The sequence below is a fragment of the Acanthisitta chloris genome, unplaced genomic scaffold (assembly GCF_000695815.1).
Source record: "Acanthisitta chloris isolate BGI_N310 unplaced genomic scaffold, ASM69581v1 scaffold29464, whole genome shotgun sequence".
Lineage (NCBI taxonomy): Eukaryota > Metazoa > Chordata > Aves > Passeriformes > Acanthisittidae > Acanthisitta > Acanthisitta chloris.
The window spans coordinates 68,457-89,228 of record NW_008669227.1 but is presented as its reverse complement, the minus strand read 5'-3'; the positions used below and the strand labels follow the sequence as shown (position 1 = coordinate 89,228).

General features: G+C 39.0%; 1 protein-coding gene across 1 annotated transcript; it reads left to right on the top strand.

Annotated features, from left to right (window-relative positions):
* Positions 1 to 290: 290 nt before the first annotated feature.
* Positions 291 to 14,282, top strand: EHD4 (EH-domain containing 4; the record flags this gene model as incomplete). The annotated part of the gene is made up of 4 exons (XM_009073245.1): positions 291 to 388; positions 7,334 to 7,746; positions 11,185 to 11,349; positions 13,746 to 14,282. Coding segments are annotated over 4 exons (1,213 nt in total), but the record flags the coding sequence as incomplete, so codon positions are not given.
* Between the last annotated feature and the right edge of the window lie 6,490 nt (positions 14,283 to 20,772).

Here is a 20,772-nt window from a genome sequence, read left to right as displayed (position 1 = left end):
TGCATTGAGGGCCCATATTGTCAGCTCTTGCAATATTTGAAGCTTTATCAGCACTTAGACATGCAGTTATACAAGGTTTTCCTGTGTATTCTATTTTGAGAAGCTTTCTTTATATTTGTTCTGAAACATGCATGGTTGCCAAACAGGGGGATTCATCAGGACTTCAGAAACGTTTTTTTAAACGTCACTTGAGTCTTTCTAAAATCAGATACATAATGGGAAACTCTCAAGTGACAATCTATGTGTGAGAGCTGTTGTTAATGTTTTTTTCCCCTCCTTTTTTCCTGCAGGTTTATGTGTTCTCAGTTACCCAACCAGGTACTGAAGAGCATCAGTATCATCGACAGCCCTGGCATTCTCTCTGGAGAGAAGCAACGCATCAGCAGGGGTGAGTTGCAGGGCTTGACAATAACTAAGCTCATTAACTCTTTTTTTGCTCTGCTAGACAAGTCAGTGTCCTAATCTATTTGACTAGTACCGAGTGGTGGTGTGTCCCAAACCTTCTTACTTAAAGCCCTGTTAAAACTGTATCTTAAGGCTGGATATAGGGTTTGGATTTTTTTCTCTTGAAAACCGATGGGTTTGGGGTTCTGTCATCCTGCTGCTATGGCTGCAAATGGCTACGGCTGCATGGTCTGTTGACTAATTAGTGTTTTGACACTCCCGAGAAAAAGTAGTATTTTCATCATTTTAATTGCTTTTTACAAAGTAATAATGAATATACTCATATATACCATTGAAGTTTGTGAAGAAATGTTTCATAATAGCTATAGGTTGGGCATGTAAGAAGAATGAAGGGATTGGGCTATAAATAAGGTGGGTTTATTGTGGGCACAGCTGCTAGTGTTGCTTCTTAAGGTTTCTCAGTCATGCTGTAACATGACTTTTAGTTAGAAGAGTTAAGGTAGCAGGAAGAAGGGGGACTGAGAATATTTTTTATCATGTGAGAAATCTGCAAAGAACTGAATGCTGTTTAACAAGCTGCTTGAGATATTAGTCTTGGAGAAACTAGTTAAACAAACAGCATAATGTAAACAGTTTTCTCCCTTGCTTTCTTCAGCTGCTTTAAGTGCATGTCAGTTTTCTGTGGAGTTGTAAATGGTAGTGATCCAGTGTGTGGCTTGCTGGCTTCTGTTTTCAGACCTTTGCTTAAGAAGTGGAAACTTGGGTTTCATGTCTGTGTGAGAGGAAATAAACAGTTCTCTAACATCTCACACCTGGGTTTTTTGGTGTTTTTTGTTTTTTTTGGAAATCCTGGTATGAGAACAACATGGCGACTGTGCAATAATAGTCTTGTCTTTATACTACACTGACAAATAAGGGACTAACTTCTTAGGACTGTAATCTAAATTATGCTTGCTTAGTAAACTGGTTTACTAGATGTTTCTGGATTGTTTGTTCAGTGACATTTTGTCCTCTTTATTACTCATATAGTCATGTAAAGCATTCATCATGCAGGGAGTGCTGTGTTTTACATGATAGATTGGTGAACTACAGAGATGAACTGCCTGAGTGCTTTGTCTGCAAACAAAGGTTTGAATGTTGTGAAATCAGAAATAAATACTGCATGTTGGCACACTTATTTCTAAACAGAAATAATGAGTGTATAACTAATAATCTTTAATCCTGAAGAAGTCTTCTCATAAAATGTACACAAAATGTTTAAGCCTCAGTTTACAGAGTCTGATAAAATCAAGGATGGTTTTAAATCTCAAACTTCTGCTTTTCCATTGGACTTCCAGCTCCATTTTTCCTCCTTGAAGGAAACCTAGGTGCATCTTACTCCTTCTTTGCTTGTTAAATCAGGAGAAAATGATACTTGGCAGTATTCAAGTATATCTTGCCATTTTCCTAGCAGTATGGAAGTGAACATGAAATAAGCAGAAAACTAGAGTATTGTATTAATATACCACTGAAAAAGTGAGGAATTGTGTAATCAAGTTCAACACCATTAGAGTTTGCTGTGGAAGTCTCAGACTTCCATGTACAAGACAGCAGGTTATGTTTCACTGGTAGTCCTGTGTTGCCTAAAGGATATAGCTTTTCACTGCCATCTCGAATTGCTCTTGTGACTTAACAAAACGTATGACTCTTGATCCCTTATTGTTCAGAAACTGTTTCGTGATGGTATGTGCCTTATCAATTGTTATGGCCTAGTTGGCCTGCCCTTTGGTTAGACTTTCACCTAAGTTGACATCGTTCACTGATTACCTGAAACTCTTACTTGTTTCACAGGGTTTAACTTGATTAAATTGCACTTCGTGAATTTTTTTAAAAATGTATTAAGGGTTGTCTGGAATGTGCCACTTGTCATAGTTGTTTTATCACAAATGTATGCTGTTAGGTTTAATCAGTGTGGTCATACCATATGTAAGATTTTGGGAGATGGCTTTTAAGCAGTGTTCTCTCTGCAACCCAGGCTTTCAGGGCAGGTTAGAGGTTTCATATACTTAAGTACCAGAGTATGTGAAGTTATGTGCAAGTGACTATGGACTTATTGCATGCACCTATTTCCTACTGTCATTATTAGGCAATACTGTGCTCACTCTTGGCTGAAATATTGCATAGTCATAAACATTTTCTGTATATGTCTTTTGGGCTGCTTATGCAGTTTCTATGTAGGTGGTTTCGTGGAGTACAAACTTGACTTGTCCTGTGACGCTGCACACAGCAAGGCCTACCTGACCTGCTTCCTGAATGAGTCAGTCTGACTTCAGCGTATTTATGCTACAAGTCTGATTTAGCATGCTTTGAAGTTTGAGTTGCTTTGATTACTTTTTAGATCACTGTGTGCAAATGTAAGCAGGATTCTACAACATGTTTTCTGCGGCCCCTAAATCTGTCTCTGAAAGAGAAGGTTCTTTCTAGAAGCTTAGCTTGTGTCTAACATTGATGAGCAGCAGCTGTTCTTAGTGGTGATGTTTTAAAGTGCTTGATGGAAGAATAACAATACACGACCTCAGTGTAAAACCTTAACTCTTTGCTGCTGGGGTCTTTTTCCATCTTCTCACAAGCAATTGCTTAACTGTTTACCTATGCATGAATATAACACCTGCATAATGATAAAGTTTGACAGGGATCACTAGGAGCAAGGTGAAGCCTTCTGACACTCAAGAAAGGAATCAAATGTTAACTTTCAGTTTTAAAATGCAGGAAAACAGTAAAGGGACTATGTAAAAATATAAGACATGCACTATTTTTAAGTCTGAAAAGCATCCGGGCCATGGATGAAGGAGCTGGTTGCTTGAAGATAAAAAATATACACACAGTGCAACATTCAGAGCTGCCTCTCTTGACACACCATTGCTGCTCCTGTTGTCGATAGGAGGATGTGCCAGAAGCTTCCTGCCTGTGAGTTCAGGGGCTGTATAAGTGGATGGAGGAGAATGCTGGCACACGCCTGCACATTGTCCCTGGTCAGACAATGCCTGTGCCTGTGCCTGTTCTGCAGCGTCACTGGTGATGCTCACAACACCACTGTCAGACAGAAATGTGCTTATGGTCTGTAAGATTTGGAAGGAATAATGAGTGTCTGGGGGAGAGGAACTCCTTTCAGGGTAAGAGGGTGTGGTTCATGATTGACTGGCATGAAGGCAAGTGTCTCAGGAAGTGTGAGGAAGGGGCTCAGGGGAAAATAGATATTGGTTAGTTTGCGTTTTTAAAACTGGAGTTACATACAGGTAATCTTGTCAGTTCAATCTGCTCGTGGAAATGTAGTTATGAATTATGTTAGTTATGAGCTATGAAATAGTTGCAGCATTGTGTCAGGTTTTCCCTTGCAGTGAGGTACTGTACATTTTCCTTATGATTAGTCCACTAGTGGGAGTGCAGTAAGAGTGTTATTTAGGAGTGCTGGATTGAGACAGGCTTTCATTAATAAACTGGAAATTTCCACTCCAGATAGCAGAGGGTGCAGCTTTCCCATGCATGACTGAGCTCTGTTTGAAAGACTGGGAAGTTTAGATGCTCACCTGTGGCATTAGCAGTGCAGCAGATTGGGCAGGAGAGAAAGGCTGCACTTGTTTATGTCCAAGTTGTGTTATGCTTTTGGGGGTGTTGTGCTAAAACAGCAATGGCAGATGGCATTGCTCCAGCACTCTGCCCACACATGACTGATCTGGTGAGTGGGTGCTGTTCTTTGTGCTTTGGAGGCTCCTCACTGCAGCACATGCCTGAGAGGTGCCTCTGCTGCTGTGCCAGTGCTGCCAGCCCCAGGGGTGGAAGAACTGGACGCTCTGCCTGTCTGCACTGAATGAGGATGGGTGGAGTCCATCAAGCCTCCCAGATTGTTTTCTGAATTGCAAAAGCTTTGGAAGATGGTATTAGAACAAGTCATAAATCATTTACCTTTGACCAACAAGGACAAGACAACCACTTGTTTAAATCTGTATTACTAACTGGCACAGAAAATTGACCTATGCTCAAATTGCACAACTGCGAGCTGTATCTTTGAGTGTGGCTGGCAGTTGTTGTGCACAGGGCTGGTACTTGGCCCTGTGCTGCTGATACATGTGAGTGCATGATCATTCATCAGTGTTTCCAGGGCTGGTAACTGCGTGCAGTGTCTGTCCAGCTTTTTCATCTCTTCTGCATTGTTTCATTTTGTTCTCCTCTGTAGTCTCTGCTCAGCCCCATTACTGATGCCCAACAGTTATGCCTCTGTCAGAGGCACCAGCTCACCCCCTCCCTGCAGTGTATGACGATGTCAAGAGCTCTGCAGTGCTGCCAGTGGATTGCTGACTTCCTCTGTCCCTTAGCTGGGTACAAGGGTGACTTGTGACTTTCTAACATGCATTTACAAGTAGGTATAGAACCGGATGAGGCAGAGGTCCTCTGTCTGGGTATAATTGTTGGCATCAGTTGTTGGGAGCAAACCTTTGAAGAAATAGCAGCAGTTAGAGCAGCAAGAGGCTGAGAAGTATCAGGACCAAAATTGGTTCTGTCAGGTTTTCCAGTTTGATCAGTGTTGAGCTAGTACTGCTCAAGCCCTAATCCACACACATGTATGGAAATACTTAACCATATATCACTTCTCTGTAGTTCAGATATACTCTACTGTATAAGTGCTGAATCTGTATATAAATTATGTTCAATGCTAATGATTCATTTTCATTAAAATGGATGTTTTTTCAGGGTTCTTTGAGGTCTTAGCAATTTTCAACAAGCAGACTTTTCTTTCTCAAAGCAAATGCTTCATCAATATTTAATCCACTTTTAAAATAAATTCATTTATTTATACTCTTGTTGACTGTACAGCTGCTTTTTCAGTTCACAGTCTGTCAAATATGTGGTGGGAAAATATATATTTGTTTAACCAGAGTCTTCTTCTCATGTAGCCATTTGTGGAAAACTTAATCAAATTTAACTTGCTTCAGTTTGCAATTTTATTTAATTTCAACCATCCTATGTGAGTGAAGTCAGAACAGGCTATTGCATAGCTCAGTATTGCTGCAATGTTGCAACATGCAGGTGACATAGAAGTTCTCACTTCTCTCTTTCTTTCCTCCTAAATTTTTATAAGTTGTTCATACTTATTTTGATTAGATTCTTAGTGTAAAGTGAGAAGAGTTCTCTTGCAGAGATGTTTTGTGCACCTTTCCTCCTTGCCCCCCTGACTTTCATCTCACATTCAACCCCTCCTTTCACAGTTTGAGGTGTCTGTGCTGGGTTTTTGGTGAAGTTTTATGACAGTTGGAGGTGGGGATAGTGAATACAGGTAATTGGGGATATTTTCTTACTATAAATTTTTGGACTTAATTTCATATGCCATTTGTAATTTTTAAACAAAAGGTTTAAGACTAAGTTATTTCCTGTGTTGCTAAACATGCACAAGTATGCGCTGTGACAAATTTTGAGTTCATTTTTTCCTATTATATTCATGTATGTCTGCTTTTCTTGATGTTGGTACTAATCAGGTTCTACTGGAAAGCAAAAAAAACCTAAACAAACAAACAACAACAAAAAAACCCCACCAAAAACCCCCCACCAAAAACCAAACAGCTGATTTGCTTTTGGGTTCCCTGTTGAAGACCAACAGCTTGAAGGTATAATGAATAATGACTTGACTGAACCAGCATTAGGAAAAGCTAAGCAACTTTACAATATTCCCTTCATCACCCTTTTATTTACACTGTTTAAAAGATGCTAGGAAGAATGAGGAGTGATGAAGCATCTTTTGCTTTTATCTGGACCAAGTGTATGAAGTGTTAGGTTCCTATACGAGGAGTCTAATTGGGTTTTCTTTGCTGGGGGATTGGAGGTTTAAAGGCTTATCTTGCACAGCTGAGAAATGACCAAAGATGCCCTGAAGGGCTTACTGGTGGTAACTGAGCTTTTTTTGCTGTTACCATTTAAATATATGCTGCTGGGAGCAAAACAGTTGATTCTGTTTGGATTACTTTAAACTAGTCCATGAATTTTGACTGCTCCATCTTTCAGGTCTGGTTTGTTTCTGAGAGAAAGAAGTATCAGCTCCCAGCTCATACCTTGCTGTTCCTTACTCATACAAGATGAGTCACATCCATGCCAAGCACAATGTCACATCACCAGTGACTCTGCGGATTAGATGTGTCACTTCTGCATAAGTCCCTGAATACTGTTTGTTGCGTGGATTAGGTACCAGCTGCACTTACAAAGCCTTTAGACAGGTGCTATGAATAGACTTTCCTTTAGAACATGATAAAGCTTGTTTCAGATGATCAGAAAGGTCACTGCTGGTGTACTGTAACCTGTCATGTCCTCAAAGCCATCAGAAATGCAGTCACATTACTTGTAAATTTTTGAGTCTGCTGTGGCAGAAATAACAGCAAGTGTTGCAATGCAAGGAGAGATGAGTTTGGAAATTGTTTTAAAATCTAAATATTTATAGATGCTGACTTATATCGGAGTGCTGCACGTCCACTATTTTCCTTGGTAGTTGAGATAAGCAGTGCTACTGACATGGCCAATATTGTGATGAAGAGAGATTGGGATAAGAGCCCTGTACTCCTGTTTAGCTTGGGTGTTCTGCTGGAGCCAGAGCTTCTGGGAAGAGGCAAACCTGGGTCTGAGACAGTAACAACAGCACAAAAGATAGCGACATAATACATGGATAACAAGGTCAAAAGAAGGACAGTGATAAAAACAAGCAGTGGTAATAGTGAGACTAGTCTAAGGAAATGCAGGATACAACTGTCCTGATCTCATTGTCCACAGATACTGTCCTCCAGGTGGTACATCTCCTCTTTCCCCCCAGGTAGAGGCTATGATCCCCCTGTTCTCTATTGCCAGCCCTACCTTCTCTGAGACCCGCTTTTCTGAATGGTATGACTATGACAGTGTGTTCTTCCTTCAGGCTACGACTTCTGCCAAGTCCTGCAGTGGTTTGCTGAGAGGGTCGACCGTATCATTCTCCTTTTCGATGCCCACAAGCTGGATATATCTGATGAGTTTTCAGAGGCTATTAAGTCATTCCGGGGCCAGGATGACAAGATTCGAGTGGTGCTTAATAAGGCTGACCAAGTGGACACACAGCAGCTGATGAGGGTCTATGGTGCACTCATGTGGTCCCTGGGAAAGGTGATTGACACGCCAGAGGTCCTGCGGGTCTACATTGGCTCCTTCTGGGCCCATCCTCTCCGAAACACAGAGAATAGAAGACTCTTTGAAGCTGAGGCACAGGACCTTTTCAAGGACATCCAGAGTCTCCCACAGAAGGCTGCTGTGAGGAAACTAAATGATCTCATTAAAAGGGCAAGACTTGCAAAGGTAAGAAAAGATAAGAAAACTATAAGGTAAGAAAAGATAAGAAAACTAAATTAATTGAATGAGCAGTCTCTGCTGCTCTTTCAGAGTGTCCTTTCTCACCCTTCCCAGTTTGTCTATAACTATAAACTGTGTGTTACAGCAAATAAATTGAATTGTCACTTTTTCAAGGAAAAGGTAGTCACTCAGGATATAGAAACAATTAGGAGGAAATAGAGACTTTTACTAGGATGCCTCCCTAACTTTGGAGAAGGAATTGGATGCTTTTTTTAGGCTGTTAAAGCTCATGTTTGCTTGATAGGAGAGTGAATTTATTTTTTTTAACACTGTGCAGCAAGGCAATCCTAATGCTACTTTTTGGAGACACACCACTTTTTTTTTTTGACAAAGTAGAGAGCACTTAAAGGAGAGGTGGGGAAGAGGTGGTAAAAAACCACAATCAAAACTACTCACATTCAACCTGCCATATGCTTTCATGCATATTAATGCCTTAATGCATACTGTGACTAGGCTGTTGTGCAAAAACACTCTGACTAAATCCATTTATGTTCCACCCTGGAATACAAGACTGATTAAAAGTCACTTTTGGTGAAGCCAGATGCTGATGGAGATGTGCTTGTGCATTATTAGATTGAAACTTTTGAGCCTCAGATTATATCTTCATTCCCACTCACAGACACACTTGGGTGATACAGACTTTGTTTCACTATATCCGGACAGCCCAGCTCTGGAGGAGTACATGCATTGTCTGCAGCTTAGTCACTGACTAGTTCATGTGGGCAGGCTGCATGTGGCAATGCTGCGACTGTTGAAAACCTGTTTAATCTTTTTGATAGGTCTCTACCTCTCTCTGATGAATGAGTGGATGTCACTGAAGTTTTGTGAATTATTGCCAAATTTTAATTACCTATTTGTAAAACCTCCTGGTTATATTTTACACTAATCTTCAGACTCCCTGCTTAACAATGCTAGATTAGTCTGTCCTTTCTTCTAGCAGCCTGATTTACAATAAGCTTTCGTTGCAGTCTGAAATATTGCTTTGCCTGTTTCTCTGATTCTGCAGTGGGCTTTTTATTGTAGCGCTGTAGCTGCTGTTAGAATACTAGTTGAAAGCACTGCCAAGTTTCTTGTTGTTTTGAAAAGCTCAAGAACAAAAAGAAAATTGATGATTCAAGAATTACAGTTTGTCATTTGGAAAAGTGGAAAAGAAGGAAAACTAACTTCAGAAATACTTAGCAAGAAAGCTGATGGTAGCGGACAGGAATTCTAGTTTCCTGTGCAGTTATCAAACAGAATGTGAGTTGAATTAATACAGTTGTCTTGGAACACATTTTAATGTAGGCAAAAATTAAGAGGACTTACAATTGCATTGATATATGAATAGTTGTTTAGGGATGTGTACCACTATGTTGGCTTATTTAACTTTCTGAATATAACAATACACTTAATTTTGGCTTTTTTTGTGGTCTGAGCTTTAGGGCACCCTGTAGCAGTTTCTTTTTGAAAATTCCATTTAAAATCACGATGATGTTGTGTTAAAAGTTCCTCTGATCTCAGTCTGGTTTGTGGCTGTTATTTGCAGCTCTTTGCTTTAATTCATTGCAAGAATTTTGGAAGAGTGTCAAATGGATCATTTTTGTTTCTATGAAGTGTAAAAAAATGGATGTGTGTAAAAAAATGCAATTATTATAGGGATATGTCAGTAAGACAGCTGTGGAAGGGGTATAAACTGTTTATCTGCAGGAAAGCAGCAATGTAATCCTTCCAGTGTTGTCTTTCTCTCTTCTAAACTAAACTCAAACTACTGACACTCAAAAGTCTTTATTTTGCAGCATTGTATGGAGGGATTTTTTTGTCCTAACTCTATGCTGCACTGTTCTTAATATCTTCTAAAACATGTGCAGTAACCAGAAACAAAAGCAGATTATTAATGTGCTGTCAAATTTGGTCATTAAGCTGGGGTTTTTTTTAAGTCCTGTGACTCACTATCCCATTTTGAAGATGGGAACAGTTCTTATCTGCAAGAAACACATGTGCACACTGGCAGACCTTAGGCCACTAAGCATACACATGTGAAACTGTTAGTGCTTGTGAATTATAAACATACTGTTCTGGCTTTGATAGAAGTAGTATTTTAGATGTAAGATCACTTACAGTTATTTATAACTCTCCTTATTGAATCTGTTCTGTCGTTCTCAAGAAATACTCGTATCTGTCCTCATAGAAAATTTCATGGCTTTATGCAGAAACTCTGCTTCATTATGCAGAAACTCATCGGGGGGTTTTTTGTCCTCTGTATATATTTAAATTTATTTGCAATTAAAATGCATGCACTCTCTTTAGATATAGGGAAGTGATGTTTTGTGAAAGTTGTGAACTTAAGATGTGCGAATTAACACTGGTTACATCATTTATCTTTAAAAGCAAAGTTGTTTTTTTCCAGTTTACAGTAACACTCTAAATAAGTAAGGAAATGAATGGGAGAGCAATTGACATATACAGATTGTGTAAGGTTTGTCTAGAATATTGTAGTGCCCATTCTGTCATGGTTTGGTAGGTATTAAGTATTATACTTACATCACATCTAAGAAAGCACTTTTTTTAGTGATACTTTTTAATGATAGTCTGCCTTCTCCCAGTTTTCAATATTTCAGCTCTTTATCAGTCAGCAGTTTGATAGATGTTCTTACTTTTTAACATTGTTTTTTTCTCTGTGTATAAAAATTTTAAGTTACTTCACTTTTGTGGATGGCTGCATCCTTTTAAATGGAGAAGGATCCGAGTTCTGTAAAGGCATCCTGTTAAGGTCATTTGTCTTAAGTGGTCCTGGCCAGGTCAGAGCCTGTGTTCACAAGACAGCCATGGCATTCTGTTCCTATAGTATACTGACTGCTCTCTTATCCTCTGGTGGCTGTACAAATATAGACTATAAGTACTTGCTTTTCTGTGAGTAAATAGGTAGGAATGCAATGTCAGTTCAAATAGATAGCACTGCCACTTAGCATACTTGGATTAATTCTCTCAGTAGTTAGTGAGGCAAACAAGTTACAAATCTCTACCACTGAGACAGATGGACTAGTGTGGCTGGAGCTCCATGTGTAGTGTCAGAACGTGGGTTTTGGGGCGTTGCTTTTTCTCTCACTGTTGGTACTCATAGAATGCTGTACTGTGCTTCTCCTTAAACTGGAAATGTGCATCTGTATTTCTTTTAAATGTGTTTCCTTTGTCTCTGCCCCTCAAAGGAATGCTGAATGCAGCAAAAGCTAGTTGATAACTAACTGTTCATGTAAACACAAAGTTCCAGAAGCAGTAGTTGATAATATCTTTTCCTTGAGCTGACTTAGGGGAACATATTTCTGTTTCTTTTTATGAGCTGAGTGAAGAACACTTATGTTAAGTGTAGGTAAACGGAGTCTTGATTTCAGTTTTACTTCTTCTTAGGTTCATGCTTATATCATCAGCTATCTGAAAAAAGAGATGCCCTCTGTATTTGGAAAAGAGAACAAAAAGAAGGAACTGATCAACAGATTACCAGAGATCTACATCCAGCTGCAAAGAGAATACCATATCTCCCCAGGGGACTTCCCTGAAGTCAAGAAAATGCAGGTAAGATGATAGATTACTATTCCACTGAAATAATATTAACTTTCTAATGGGATTGCCAAATTGCAAAGAGTAGGACAAAGTATCTCAGCTTTATAGCTTAGGGTCTTCAGCAGCAGAGTTGAAGTGACAGTAACATGTCTGTTATGGGGTTAGAGTGACTTGGAAGCAGTACAGAACACACAAAAAATTGATAACTTGCTTAGTATGCGTTTACACCTACAGGACTACAGACATTGCCATAAGGAAACTGACCTTTTGTCCTTTCAGTCACTATTTGGTCCCTCATGGCAGGTAGTACTAAAGGTTCAGTGCAAGTAAAATGGTAGTGAACACTCACAGGTTAAGCTGGTTCTTGTTTTACATCCTAAATGTGGTCATTTATATAATTTTTGTAGTGCCATCTTGTATTTGTGTAGATGAAGTTATCCTTAGTCACAAGTTCATTTTTATCCTATTCAGTTCCTGCTCTTACTGTTTGCCAGTAAGTAATAAAAGCAGTGTGTTACCTGAAAAGTCCACTGCTTCTGAAAATGGTCTTTCACTTTTTTTGACTGTCCTGTTAAGCTTGTTTTCAGTGCAGGAGAGAGAAAGATGTTCTCAGTTCATACTCACTGTTAATTTTGAACTTTCTGCAACGTTATAACCAGCTTTCCATCACTTTCTTGCATTTTTGTTTCCATCCTCTGATTTGATATGAGTTGTTTAGCTGTTCTTCACTAGGATACTCTCTAATGTTGTATTAGTAATGCTTTCCAATTTATTCCTCAAGCCTCAATTTGCAATTTTTGGATCTCAGATCATAGGCTTCTTTAAATGACCTTTGAATTAGAAGTTAATTCAACTTGGAAGCTGAAGATCAAGAGATCAGGAGCCTGCAGTTTTGGTCTGACCATGAACTAGTCATGAGTGTGATGGAGGGTGTTTCCCACAGTGATGCTGCATATCACTCTGACGGTGTATGTGGTTCTCTTGCACAGATGATCATCAAGAGTGATGACTGGCTGATTAACTCATCTATAGGGATGCACAAGTTTCTTTAATGAACTAAAATATTTTACCTGGGAACCAACTATTGGCATGAGAGAGTAAATTGTAGATGAAGCACAAGATGTATTTTAGCTAGATTTTCACAGGCAGGATTGTTGGAAGGGTTTCACAAGGTAAGCTTCAAGAAGGGATTCTATGGGAAAAGTTGACTCTTTCTTCCCTTGATGCTTTTGTTTGTGATGTAAAATGAGAGAATGAGAGGTTTGAATATTGAAACAAAATTTGAGTGAAACTCTTTCAAACTGAGTGTGTGTCGCTTAAGCCTCAGCAGCAGATGGCAGCAAATATATACATGAGATCAGTCACTTCTGTAATGAGGAGCAAAATTGTGAGTGAAAAAACAGATAGCAGGTTTCATCTTTGCTTCCTAAGATTTAGTCCACAACACAAATTTATATTGATCAATTGCTGTAAATTAGGTGATTGTGTATAAATGTCACCTGAATAGAGTAATGGTTGTTGGTTTACTGTTTTCAGCCTGTACTTCAGGTTTCTTTGGTTCATGTTATCGTTTCGGTATGTATGGGAGTAGCTTCCTGAGGTGATAAACATAATTTGTTAAAGCAGTTTAACACTGTTTTAAGGGAGGGTGGTGGTGATGTTTGGGGTTTTCTTAACAGTTTCCTCTGCAACTTTATCTGCCTGGCAAGCATTTTGCAAATAGAAATAATTTGATAATTGGCTAATTGGTGTAAAACATGCTTGGGCTTGTGTTGGAATAGTACGTATCACCTAGTTAAACGTCTCACTGAGGTTAGTAGGAGTTTATGTTCAAGATGAAAACTTTGCAAACTCTACAGGGACCATATAACTTCATGAAATCTGGCAGCACTTCTATAAAAACACTGTTGCTATTATCCCAACTCAGCTTTTCTTTATTGGCAAAGGACACTTATTCCTGACCTAACTACAAAGAAGAAGTTTAATTTATAAAATCAGATCAGTCCTTCAAATTTTGGGTTTGTTTTTAACTTTAAACTTTTGAATAAGTGCTAGCAGAAATGAGGACCTACTTGCATGCTTTCTTTGATGTTTGGAAGAAAATCATCAAAGGGAAAGTTGCTGAGTAACACTGATCAACTGCTGTGTTTTTTTGCATTGCCATTTTGAAGGTTTTATTCTAAATGTAATCTAATAGATATATATTGTTGCAAAATTGTCTTAGTGTGTTTGATCAACATATTGGGTGTTTGGTACATACATGTCAGTTTTGTTTCTCCTTCAAGAGGAGTTTCAGTTATGTAAACAGCTTCAAAAGATAACAGATTCATTTGAAGCCTGTTCTTTGAACTTTTTAGCATATTGGAAATGTTTCTAACTACTGTCATTGAAACCTGTGTCATTGACAGGAGCTGTTGGAGAATTGTGACTTCACTAAATTTCATTCTTTGAAACCAAAGCTAATTGAAGCTGTGGATAACATGCTGGCCAACAAAATTGCTTCCCTGATGAACCTAATCAGACAGGAAGAGAGCAATATGCCCACAGAGATGGTGCATGGTGGAGCATTTGATGGCACCATGGCAGGACCTTTCGGCCACGGATATGGAGAAGGTGCTAAGGAAGGAGCTGATGAAGATGAATGGGTTGTTGCCAAAGATAAACCTGCTTATGATGAGATTTTCTACACTCTGTCACCAATCAATGGCAAAATATCTGGGATTAGTGCAAAGAAGGAGATGGTGACTTCTAAGCTACCCAATAGTGTCTTGGGGAAGATCTGGAAACTTGCAGACTGTGATGGTGATGGGATGTTGGATGATGAAGAGTTTGCCCTAGCAAAACATCTCATCAAGATTAAACTGGATGGATATGAACTGCCTGGCACACTACCTTCTCACCTGGTGCCACCATCTCACAGGAAACCTTTCCAGACAGCAGAATGAACAATACAAGGCAAAGAATGAGAATTTTGAAAAATTCTCAACAAATATCTTGAAATCACCAAAATTTGAAATTAGGCTTAGATTTTAAAACCTCATAGCACATTTCACACAAGCTACTTAAATTACAAGCATGGTAGCAGAGAAACACTGATGTAGCTGCCCCTACTGACCTTCACTCAGACATACTTATCACAAGTGCCTTATATAGATCTATCATATGGTGAAAATGTTGATATGGTCCTGTGTCCATGTCTTGCTGCCTTTACAACCATAAAACAGAAAAGACCGTGTATAAATCTTGCTGACTTTCACCAAATCTAAGTACTTATTCACCACAAGTTTTTCCACACTATTTTAATAGCACAAGGAAGCTCTAAATGTTCAATTCATCTGCTTATGTAAGGAGCATTTATATGCTAAAAATGTACTTTAGGCATCAAATGCTAGCCTCTCTATAGCTTAAGAAAAGGCTGATATAAAAGGAAATTTAATTTTTGTTCTTTTTATTATTTAATGGGGGTTAGAAAAAGATAAAAGAATGATTGGGAGAGTCCTGTAAGTGCTCAGATATGAGCAGGCTTGTTTTAAAACTTTAGTGATTCTAGCTAAAACTGAAAAATGTTAAAATTATTCTTTCATAGTGTCGTATTATCTGAAGAACAGCTTCTTCAGTTTTAGACAGCACTATATATTCGGTATTATCATTAGAAGAACTGAATCTCTGCTCCTTGGATGTAGAATTTTCTTTGAGGTTTTAGTTTAGCTCCTCTGTAGACTATAAATTCCTGGGTAGTTCAAAGTGACAGCGTGAAAGTGAAGCTTAAAAACACATTTGCATTGAAATCAAGCTTAGCTTTCTGTTCAGAAAAAGTACATTGCTCAAATTCAGCCTCTTCATAGTGCATCAAATTGTCTTAGGAAATTTTCATTGATAATTAATTTCTATCAACAGCTAATTATACAGTTATATCTGTGTAGTTTTTAATATATATTTCAGGAAAGTTTTTAATGCTTTCTTCTGCCAACATGTAGCTGACAACCACAAAAGAGAGATTCGATTCCTATGGTGGCAGATTTGAAGGATGGGGAGGCTAATAGGAAATGTTACATTGACTGTAATAAATGATAGACTGATCCCTCCACATATTATTTCTATATGGAAAACAATCCATGAAAGGAGTCTATTCTGAAGATATGTTTGTTTTCTAACAACACAATTTAAGTTGAACATACTGTCTGCTTACTACTAGTTTTTATCAGTACCTTAAATGAATGCAAATCTTTGGCCCTGTGAACTTGAGTCTTTCAGGGAGGGCCAGTTCTTTTCTAAAATCAAACTTGGCAGTCAGTTCTGCTTTATGTGTGTGAGTTTGATTAATTGATTGATTGTCTCATATTCCCTTTGTAGTATGAAATACCCTACTTGTACTCTACATGTCAAAGCTACTGTAGTTTTGAGCACTTTTACTCTGTATCTCAGTAAGTGGTAGCAATAGTGCCTTCTGAGACAGAGCAAGCCAAAAAGTGTTTTAGTATCCTTGCAGTAGGGGCAGGGAAGGAAGCAGTTGGGATATTGTCTCCCATTAAGTAACACTTCTGTGTTCGGATTTGTAGGCGACTTAAGAAAGCCTCTGCTTCTTTTTTCAAATTGTATGTTTGTAGGTTGTCAGTCAGGTTTAGGTCTTTCTGGCCTTCTTGGCTTTCTGCATCTGTGCAGATGCATCTGCTTTCTGATGTGAAACTACCATGAACTTCCAGGGCTCTGCCATGGAAAAACAATTAAGCTATTTTAGGTAGTAGCAGAAGAACTCCTTGACCTTGTCAGGCTTCCCAGCCTGTATGACAGATGTCCTGGTATAGTTAAATTGTTCTTGAGAACTTGATTTATTTTTTTAATTCTTAGGTGTTTTTCCTATCATTCACGCATAATGACTTTATTTCTGTTAGATCTAAATTAGGAGCCAAATTAGCCTTAGTTGCATCTCTGTGCACTTTAGTAGAGCTGTGAAACTTGACCCCAAGTTTATCTCAGTGACTGTCTATATGCAGAGTAACTATTTTCATGTAATTTATTTTTGATTGAACAAAATTAGTCTATAGACATTGCAGGTGTTAAGGGAAAAAAAAGTCTACAGAAGTAATGTATGCTTGTTTGTGGGTAATGTCTTCAGTGAGTAACAAAGTCATACATGATTGACCAACCTGCCTAGCTTAGCGAGGAAAAGTCACCTGGAAACAGAATGCAAGCTTAGATATTGTGACTACTGTGGTGTAGGCAAAGCTGAGAGGATCTGGAAAATTGCTGATCTTCCAACTCTGCCTTACCTTGCTCTGCAGCAGCATAGGGTTACAGGGGTGGACCCATGTTTGAGTTCCCACCATGTGTAGCTTCCAGGGGTGATGCTCCAAATGCATTGGAGCCACGTGATCCCATGCAAGTAGAAATATCCTTCAGTGAGAAGAGCAGGATAGTTTCAGTGATTTTATTTTTTTTCTAGTTCTACTGGTAGTAAAATGGAGTATACAGGCTTTTCCTCAGTCTCCATGGCAGTGTGCTAACTTGGTCTTAAGGCAGACAAATTGAAATACAGATTTTTGATAAGTTAAAATATTCTGCCGAGTTGGAGTTGTAATATTTCACTTTGTTTTCCTGTAGAATTTGGAAGGGGAATGCACAAAGCATGTATAGGAGTAGAGGCAGATTTTCTCTGGCTGTCTGGAGGAGTAGAAGTGTTTCATGATCAGCATATGGAGCTATATAAATGTATTTCTAGATGTGCAATGCAGTGCACTAGCATTGTACTTAGTTGATAAGAATAAAGTACATTTCATGTGAACTCTGAACAGCAGTTTCTTGCACATAGTAGGTTGCTGTTGCCCAGGGGAAGGGATCTCTTTTCTCACTACCTCCTTGCAGATCCCTGGGCCTACCCCATTTGCCTTGCTGGCTTTCTGGCTTGTCAGGTTCTGCAGGCCCATTCAGTTACACCAGCCACACACAACAGTTTGGATAGTGTTCAGTGGGGTTAGTGAATCCATGCGTTAGAAGAATAAGAAGTGAACAGGATTGCCTTCTCTCATGACATTGTGCTGTAAGTAGTTATTGGAAATAGCAGTATGAGGTAATCTTTGGTGTTCAGTTTGTTAGTAATATCTGCTGAAGAGAGATGAAGATGTTGGATTAACTGGCCATTTTATGCCTAGGATTTCAATTACGTTTTTTGTGAGGCCATTCAAAACTGTCAGTAATTCATCATGTGAAATCAGTGCCCACTGATGTAGGCTACTGCCATAAATCAAAATAGAAACTGCTGCTTTTACCTCTTATCCAACTATTCCACAACACAGGTTTAATTTTCAGCCCTAGTTCTGTTCCCACAGAAACTGGGAGTTTTGTTGTAGATTAGAACACAAAATTTGGGGCTACCACACAAAACCACAATACAGGACAGGATGAGACCATTTTAAAGCTGTGACATCTTGAAAATGATGAGTTTGCAAAGATGTTTGAAGTCAGGGTGAGATACCAGTTGTCAACTGGGGATGGTGTGGATTTGTGTGGAACCTGGTCTCAAAGCAGCAAGTATCCAGTCCCTGGCTTTCAACACTGTTCTTCGCCAGTACTTGAAGTACACCTTCTTTTTCTTCTTGTCACTTCCTTCCCTTCACAATGTGCACTCATTTTGGTGGCTTTTTTAATTGTTGGAACTCAAGCAGAGTTTGAAGTGTATGGCTTGATGGGTGTGTGTAACTTAGCACTGAGAGAATTTCACATGCTCACCTTTTCACGTATTTTTGTTATATATTGCTTTCTCTTCAAAGGCACTCTAACTTTAGAGGAAAGTCTTGATCTGTGCAGTGTGCTTTGGTTTGTCCAAGTTGGCAAAGTTGTAAGTTCATTATTGTTGCACTTTTATTACACAACAAATTCCTTGCAGATACTGTAATATATTTTAAAATGCTTTGTAATCATTTTTGGAGAGCAGTGATAAATATTGCTGATTTAATAAACTAATAACAAACTACCCAAGATTTTCTTTTGTGTGCTTCTTTCTGGAAGGTAATCTTTCAGTGACTTGAGTAAGGCTCATAGGCATAGTAGCTGCTTGTTTTCCTACCTCAGTTTATGTATCCGTAACAGGTTCTGGCTATTTCTCTTCTGTGCCCTTGAAATTGTTGCTGAAATTACTGCTTGACTCCAGGATTAAATTTAGAGGTAAAGAGGAGGGGAAAAACCAACACAAACCTCCAGCATCTGTCATTTAAACATTAAACATTTAATGTTTAAATGTGGAAGTTTTTTGAAGTTTCAGTGTGGAAGATAAATCAAAAACTTCTGTGTGGATTGAAAGCTTGAAACTTTAGCTGAGAGGTGATGCTTCAGTGTGGGTGCTAACCTTGAAAACTAAGGGGATACTGAATAGCAGTTTAGTAAAAAGCACTTTGATATCTTTGTCCTAAAAAATCCAAGGACATGTTTCACACCATGCTGCCTACTGCTAAGAATAACAAATTATATCAATAGAACATTCATGGCAGTGTTGTGCTTAAACTAATTCCTCCTGCCCCTCTCCTTCTCCCATATAGACAAAGCTTCATTGAGGCATCTCCAAGGATTAATCTGCCATCAAAATGCTACAGTTTAGCTATTGCTCCTGCTGCTGTCAAATTATAGTTGCTGAGGTGTAACAGTATTGGCAAGCTGAGCTGTTAGGCTCATGACAGTCATGCCATATGTGACAGGAAAGCAAATGTTTCATGTGCAAACATGTTGTGGGTTCCTGGAGGCTATGTAGCTGTTGAATTGCAGAGACTTGTTTGAACTCCTCTGTATTGAAGTGAGAAATAATCTGAAGAAAATGAGCTTTTAATGAGGTTTGGGAGTTGGGGTTTTTTAATAGTGTTGGCTCCACATATATGTATACTCCACATACATATACACTCCACAGATGGCTCCACATATATGTATACTCCACATATATATACACTCCACAGATATATATATACTCCACATATAACGCATTTCAGACTTTGAAAAATTTACAGCATGCTTCGTAGATGTTCTCTCTAATCTACAGTTTATATTTGGACAACAGGAAAAGTAAACAAATGTCCACCCTAACAGTTTGTAAGTTTTACAGTAATTTTTACTTCTAATATTTGGCACTCTTAAACTGGGAAACATTCTGTTTTAACTTCAGTGGGGGTACTAACCTTGAAAAATAAAAGAGTACTACTTACTACTGTGTTTCTCCAAACCTTACTTGCTCCCATGTTTGGTGTATTTTTAAGGGCTTTGAAGCAGACACTGCTCTTGAGTTTCTCTGATCCAAGGCTCTGCCATGCTGCAAGTACTAACTGTGAGTGCAGAGAACCTTTTGAAAGCTTGGCCCTTGGGCTCACCTGCCTGGCTTGGGTAGGAAGCCCTAGGAGAAAAAGTTGGCTTCCTTGCCCTGCTTAGATGAACAGATGAACAAATGCGTCTGCTGAAGGTGCCTTCCTTCCCTCAGGATTCATGGCAATGAGCTGGAAATAAAGACTCAAAACCAGGAAACACCTGCTGTGATCAAAACACTCTCAGGAGGAGGACATATACAGGTATTTCACAATTTTGTTCAGAAGTCCTATATCTGTGCAGCTTTGCTGAACTCTGGATGGAATCCATGGTATTGAGGCAGATTCCTCTCCCTTTTCCCACAGGGCTTCATGCTAGCACAGGTTTGTACCTGGTGGTAGACTGTGGACTTATATTTACTTTCTGGCATTAGTGAATACTGGAACCTCACTAACGCCAGGTCGAACATGTTCTCCCACCTATTCTTTTCTCTGAGTTGGAACTTGTCCATGTTCTTTCCAAGGTGTTGCTAGCTCAGCAACCTATATTCCACTTGAGTCTGGAGCTCTGAATATTTTGAAGATTAGTGAAAGTAGCTCATGAATAGTATGTACTTCAGTTATATGGTAAGATTTCTCTATATGATTACCTTTTTAAAAACATTTTAAACAAGGAACTGCTGAAATGTGCTGCTCATGCTTAGAGATTCTTTTTCAGATCATTCTGTGTTTTTTTTCAAAATGGACTCATTTCATGTCTAGTCTGAAAGTAAGACATTGACAAACAAGGTAACTCGAACCAGTAAATTCAGAGCTTGGCAATTTTAGCTTGCAATCAAGAGTAATTGCAATTTTTCTTTAATTTCCACTAGCCTGTCTTATCTTTCATCTGCTAAAATTCACACCTTTAATGTTAACTGTTTATACCATGCTTTTGCCAACTGCCTTCAATCATTCCACATGAAAGGGGCACCTTCACAATGAAACTAGGATGGCTGGGCTGCGAGAGCTGTGATTGCAATTAATGATCTGCTGATCAGGGCAGTGAGGGGCCAAAACATGAGAGCACACCATGGTATGTGCCACCCCTGTGGGTTGAGTGTCATGCTCTGGCTCTGAGGGTGCTGGGAGCCAATCTGTATGTGAATCTCAGTTT